This window comes from Myxine glutinosa, chromosome 6 (assembly GCF_964187855.1).
Source record: "Myxine glutinosa chromosome 6, kmMyxGlut1.1, whole genome shotgun sequence".
NCBI lineage: Eukaryota > Metazoa > Chordata > Myxini > Myxiniformes > Myxinidae > Myxine > Myxine glutinosa.
The window spans coordinates 107265490-107272725 of record NC_136266.1 but is presented as its reverse complement, the minus strand read 5'-3'; the positions used below and the strand labels follow the sequence as shown (position 1 = coordinate 107272725).

Sequence of the window (7236 nt, the reverse complement as noted above, 5' to 3'; positions counted from 1 at the left end):
CTCTTACCCGGAGTCACCTTACCCGGTAAAACGCTCTTACCTGGTCAGATGGCCTTCTTACTACATCGAGATTCTCCGCGGCATACGGAGCATTCTAATCTACACATTTCTAACTTTCTGAAGGTATTTCTTTGTTTACTCCCACCCACAAGCGTAACTATATATATATATATATACCGTCCGTTTGTCCGTTCCTTGGTACTCGCTGATTGGCTGTGTGAGGCAAGGTGCACTGTGATTGGCTCCTAGCAAAGTTATCGTCTCGGCTTATTAAAAGCTGATATTCAAAATCGGATTCAATTTTTTTTACAATCGGAACTCATGGCGTGAATAATTATGTCGAAATATAGAATGAAATCATAAAAGAATTCGGAAAAAAAACACTTTTTAAAAACCCCGATATATAACTAAATAATACGCACTGCGGTACATGAGGTAAAACTGCTCCAAACATTTTCTCATCAGTGTGAAAAAGACCAAAAGCGACTATTAAAAGCATCATCAAATGTCTAAAGGTTGCAGCCTATCAGCATCACAGGTGTTCTGAGGCACACAGTTTGTGTAGGTCTCAGGCTTTACACAGCCGTGGGCACTGGTGGCTGTGGTGGTAGGGTAGCGTGGGGCAAGATGCCCCCATTAAGCAAGATTGCTGATATCTGCTAATGTTGCAGCTATAGAGAACTAAAAGTAAATGCAAACAATAAGGACACATTAGCGCTACATAATAGCACAAGCACACCAAGATAGAAAAAAACGAAAAAGAACAAGAAGTGAAAATATATATATATTTTTTTGGCCTCTTTGCCCCATGCCGGAGGTAAAACGCCCACCAGGTTGGGGCAAAACGCTTACTGTGGGCGTGTTGCCCCTGAGAAGTGAGCGTTTTGCCCCTTACTTCCGAATTACATAAAAAGAAGATAATACTAACGTCTGACTAGAAAAACATAGTCTCCTACATAGAGGAAATTTCACTGTAAATACAAAATGTCATGAATTGTGACTTGGTCAAATTCAAACAGTCATGGGCACATGTCAGTCCGAGACATCCGACTCGCAGTTTGGGCAAAGGAACTGGGCCAGTCCTGGCGTACATTGTTCATGTGCCCAATGAAGGCACAACTGGCACTGCACCCACACCTCCCTGGGTCTGGCACGGCTGTACTCCTCACAGCATATAAGACAAGGCCAGTCTTCCTCCTCACTCGAAGCCTGTCGAGCACCTTTTGTGGCCATGACTTTCCCGGGCTTTTGAACAGTTGTCAGCCCTGTCTCATCCATGTTCCACACTCTTGAAGGGGTGTAGTCTTCAGCTGTCAAACACTCCTTGAAGAGGTCAAAGAAACGCTGGACCCTGGGTTTATTGAAGCCCACAACACGCGCTATGCTGGTTGCTTGAGGCTGCCTGAGGGTGAGGTCGTGACGGGAGAGAAAGTTCTGGACCCAGTCCTTTCCTGCCATCCGGGACTCTCTGTTGAAAGGGTGGCTAATTTGAGCCTTCTCAGCAACATCAAACGCTAGACGCTGCATGTCCCGCATCCTCAGACCGTACAGTCGCCTCTGCATCTCCGTTACATGTGCTTTCAGCTGCGCGTCGATCTCAGGAGGAAGGGCGTTCTTATATCTCCCAAAATTCAGCACACCAGGTGCTGCTACTTGCTGGTCTCTGTGCCTTCGTAGGGTAGGCCTACGTGCCGGAACACCAAAGTCCTTGCTGGCACGAATGAGTGGAAGTCCCTCGCTCACTGCTGTCAAGGCTGCAGACAAGTTGCTTTGGCCATAATTGCCCCTCTCTGTCTTCCTTTTGTATGTTCTCACCATCATGTATCTGTTGACAAGTGTTTAAAAATGATTCAGTCTCTAAATCATAATTTCTTTTATTCATAACTTAGCGGAATATATTCAAATGATAGTCACTTTTACTAGCATAGCAGAGAGAGAGAGAGAGAGAGAGAGAGAGAGAGAGAGAGAGAGAGACAGACAGACACAGAGAGAGAGAGAGAGAGAGAGAGAGAGAGAGAGAGAGAGAGAGAGAGAGAGAGAGAGAGACAGACACAGAGAGACACAGAAAGAGAGAGAGAGAGAGAGAGAGAGAGAGAGAGAGAGAGAGAGAGAGAGAGAGAGAGAGAGAGAGAGAGAGACAGAGAGAGACATGCAGTACTCTAGCATTTCAAGTCAAGTCGGTATTACATTCAGTGGAATGAGGGGCACATTAGGCGTCTTGCCCCAACATCCCAGTGGGCGTTTGACCCCCAATCTGTTACAAATCTTATCTTTGGAAATCTGACAAAGCAAGGGAGGCAACTAGTTTAGTCTGGCATCAACAGATAGCTAACAGATCCCTATAACAAGAAAAAGTAGAGACGTTCTGTTTCTTCTGCTATTTAGATGATGGTACTGAACAAATGAAGTATGAAATTTACAACAAACAGGACGAAAACAAAGAAAAACATCTGAGAAACGTACCGCTTTCTCTGCCTGTGTCGCCGTCGTGGCGGGAAAGGATGTTTGCGGAAGGAAGCTCGCACGGCATCATGGGGCTCGTTGCATCACGTGGTTTAGTATATATTGTGGGTAGGCGTTTGACCCCTACTGGGCCTCTTGCCCCACCCTACCCTACCTGTGGTGCTGTGACGTCGATCGTGGCACGAATGTATCTCCTGACAGGGAGCAGGAGCTTCGTAGATGGGACAACGGGTCCAACGACGGAGCTACGGTTGTGGGAACGCGAAAGTGAAGGTGTGTAAGGACGGAAGGATAAGATATATGGGAAACAGCGAAAGGACAAAGTCGGAAAACGTAGGAAAGCCTGAACGCCAAAAAATTGCCCCTGTGTCCAAAGGAAGTTGGTTCAGTTTGGCATTTTTAATATGAAATATGCAAAGCCTGTAGAAATAAACAAAACCCTTTAGAATCCTCTGGAATTATCCTTTAGAACCCATTAGAATTAAACATGGTGGAGTATAAATGTTCTTCTTCATTTTTTATGGACCTATAATGTTTTCGTGCTTGAGGTATCATATATATATATATATATATATATATATATATATATATATATATATATATATATATATATATATATATATATATATATATATATATATATATAAAAATATAAAATATGGAGTATAATTGAATGTGCATGCTCGTCCTCGTCTGTATTAAAAGAGATTTGCGTTTTGTAAATGGTGGGAGCTGAGAGGTAAATCGGTGCCGCAGATTTTTCGTTCATTGTTTTTAATTCTTGCTTCAAAAGGCATCTGAGCCTCAGCGGTTCCCGCGGCCCGAGAACGCGCGCGAATCAAAGGCTCTCGAGTAAGAGATCCTGGATCACACGCCTGGCGACCAACACGCCCTTAACGGCTCCCAAATGTGCCGCGACAGGTGCTTTGCATTTACCTTCCAAATGGCGGAAGCAGCGCTGTGCCAGCACGGGATCACTGTTACAAAATTCATCATTTTGGAGGAGACCCGCGTCCGCAATGAGCGGCATCGCGCCAGGAGAGGCGACCTGAGGTGCACGAGGGAGCGGTGAGGGTATGTGTGTATGTGTGTGTGTGTATGTGTGTATGTATGTGTGTGTGTGTGTGTGTGTGTGTGTGTGTGTGTGTGTGTGTGTGTGTGTGTGTGTGTGTGTGTGTGTGTGTGTGTGTGTGTGTGTGTGTGTGTGTGTGTGTGTGTGTGTGTGTATATATGTATATATATGTATGTATGTATGAGGTATATGTATATACACACACACACACACACACACACACACACACACACACACACACACACACACACACACACACACACACACACACACACACACAATCTTCATGCGGCTGTTACCATGGAGATCGACCACCACCCAAAAGCTATACCGGTTCAAACGGTCACGTTCATTTTCACAAGTTCACAATGACACACCGTGAACCCTGCGCAGCATTTGAGGGATGTTGGGGGAAATTGGATGTGGGGAAAACCATCCACAGGCACGCAGTCGGGATTGGGACAGTTTCCCCAGAAATGGAGAGACCTCTACAAGGGTCACATAAGGTGAACGCGGGGTCAAATCATCACCCATGTTTTTTTTTCCCGCCATTTTTACACGCGTGGAAACGATAATTAAACATGGGTTTTTTGCACCTGCTCTCTGGGATCATCAACTTCTGTACACATCGTTGACCTTTATTCTATCATCGTCATGTCCCATATTCCTGGCCCCTAATCCCAAGACACGTGACCACACACACACACTTGTGTGTGTGTGTGTGTGTGTGTGTGTGTGTGTGTGTGTGTGTGTGTGTGTGTGTGTGTGTGTGTGTGTGTGTGTGTGTGTGTGTGTGTGTGTATGTATATACATATATATATATATATATATATATATATATATATATATATATATATATATATATATATATATATATATATATATATACACACACACACCTCCACCACCAAAGGTGGATGATGATTGTTTTTACCCATGTCTGTTTGTCAACAGGATATCTCACAATGTTGTGCACGGATTTGGACAAAATTTGTCAGAAAGGTTGGATATGTGACAAGGACGAAAGGTGAGGTTTTGGTGAAGATCTGGATCTGATAATTGTTTAAGCGGTTCACCATCATTGAGAGATAGGGGGGGGGAGGGGGGGGGGGGGAACGATATATAGCACGATATCTTCAAGTTGCGCTCGTTGATCCGAATTTCGTCCAAATCCGTCCATAACTTTTTGATAGTTCCTGCCCACAGACAAACAAACAAGAAAGACATGCAGAACAATATATTTGCAAAAACCACCCCCTTTCCCCCTCCCCCCAAAGTTGCCATGGATACATCAATTTGTCCATTTCATTAAGATTAAAATTGACGATCTTAATCGATGCTTGGGTCAATTGGATTAAAACTGATGATTTTTCAGATGAAAATTCGTGATTTTAGAAGTTTGACCTTGAGTTGACCTTTTGACCTCAAAAGTAGTTGCTTTCCCAATTCAGTGAGGCATTATGCAACTGCTCTTTAATTTTCAAGTTAATATGGGGAAAATGGACAATTTTAGAAGTTTGACCTTGAGTTGACCTTTGACCTTAAAAATAGTTGGTTTCCCAATTCAGTGAGACACTATGCCATTGCTGTTTAATTTTCAAGCCAATCGGATGAAAAACGACGATTTTAGAAATCTGACCTCAAGATGACCTTTAACCTCAACCAATAGGCTTTTCAGTTGTGACGACCTCTACAACTTAATAAAGTTTCATGAAGATCGGTTTAGAATTGTGACCTTTAGACGAATGATAAACAAGCAGACAGACAGAATAACGCACAAGACCAACCAATATACTTGAAAAATCTTCGATTTTCGCAAGTAACAGACAAACGAGTGAAAACATAACGTCTGTCCACCTTTGGTGGTGGAGGTAGTTATGAGAAAAGGAATCCAAGTGGGTGCCTGTGCGGTTATATTGGGCAGAGTTCAGGTCGATTGAGATCGAGACCCTCGTCGTGCACAGTTTCGGGAATGGACTTTGGTGGAGAGGAGTGTGGGGTCTCTATAGCTAGCCTCATTGTGGTGATCATTGGTGGTTGCATCGCAGTGGCATCTTAGTCATTTGGTGGCTGGCTTCTGTTTGGGCACAGTTTCAGTAAAACCACAGACTGGTTGGCGCTTCTCAAGATGCCCGACGTCATACCCATCCCGTATCCGAGACGATAACAGCAAAAACATGTTCATCACAAGACGCAAATGGGGATCGTGGGTGGGTGCGGGGTTCACATTGTTCCCATTTTGATATCGTGGTAGGCGTTTGGAAACTTGTGTGAACTTTCCTTTGCACCTGATGTTCACAAAGTGCAAAGGCCACTATTCTCCGATGGATGTTGAACCAGGTGACCAACGTGAAGGCACGTGAAGGCACAACATGTCCAACGTGAAGAGTCGACGAGCTACCATCGGCATTCTGGAACAACTTCCAAGTTCCTGCCCAGAATGATTGCTGGGAACTGAGAGGGCAACGTCAAACTCCCAGCATAACGAAATGGCACAGCCAACTAGCCAAACCACTCAGCATAACCCTTGCCAAGAGACCGCTTCAGCAGCACTGCTACTCTGGGGTTGATGGAATCTAATAATGTACCTTTAGCCACTAAAATGCCTTTTCCATAAAACGTGCCGGTGGCATTTGAAGCACCCTCATACAATGTTCACATTATAAATCTGGGAATGAGGGTCGAGTAGCAACTGTTTCATTCATCGAAACTGTTGAGTCATTGTCATTGTTGGTGTTGTTCGTGTGGTCGGATATGAGGATAGACTGAGGAATGCTGCGAATAAAAGAGTTGTTCTTGAACCTTCGTCTGGCTCATTATCGGTGGCAGCGGTCATTCATATTTGACCCATGATGGAGTGTTTTACACCACCCAGCCCCTGCTAGTGTTTTATTTGAAGACATGCAGATGGGGTCCCAGTCACCAGGAATCCAATGTAGATTAGAGAACCTGCGTTCTGTAACTTCAGACGATAACCCTCTTCAGCTTTTAGCTGGATATATTGTAAAGGGGTGGCAATCCCACCAAGCTAACTGGCCACCCGTAATCAAGACCTATTGGAACACCAGACATAAACAGCACTTTGCCCAGGGTCTGCTCTTTGCTGGGGACCGCATAATAATCCCTAAAGCACAACGAGGCAACGTACTTGGTACGATCCATGAAGGCCACTTTTGGCCAAGAAAAAAAAAAACCAAAGCTAGAGCCCATCACGTCGTCTTCTGGGCTGGAATGAGCAGTTACATTGATCAACTTGTAGCCAAATGTCCAGTGTGTGAAAAGCTTAGACTTGCCAACTGTAAAGAACCGCTAATGCCGCAAGAGGTTCCACAAGGACCCTGGCAGAAAGTCAAAGCTGACCTCTTCCAATTAACAGGGAAGCATTTCCTCGTAGTAGACTATTTCTCAAAATACCCAGAGGTGCTCTGGGAACCCTGGACTTTCTGCAAAGTATGTCATTGATGTACGCAAGCTAACGTTCACCAGACTCGGCATTCCTCAGGAGCTGATAGTTGACAACATGCCATTAGCAAGTGCAGAATTGAACACATTCGCTTAGGAATGAGGATTTCATATTACGACATCAAGTCCCACATACACTACCAGTCAAAAGTTTAGGTACACACAACATTTTTTGATATTTAACTGTTTAATGTGAAAAATGAACATAAGATGTGAACAAAACTCTTACCAAAGATATA

The 7236-nt window shown here is 44.2% G+C and overlaps 1 protein-coding gene across 1 annotated transcript; it reads right to left on the bottom strand.

Moving 5' to 3' along the window:
- Positions 1-1032: 1032 nt before the first annotated feature.
- LOC144892733 (uncharacterized) lies at positions 1033-2507 on the bottom strand. The gene is made up of 2 exons (XM_078781057.1): positions 2464-2507; positions 1033-1825 (listed from the first exon to the last, which is right to left on the bottom strand). The coding sequence occupies exon 2, from the start codon at positions 1819-1821 to the stop codon at positions 1033-1035; it is 789 nt and encodes a 262-aa protein (XP_078637183.1). The 5' UTR covers positions 1822-1825; positions 2464-2507.
- Positions 2508-7236: the final 4729 nt, after the last annotated feature.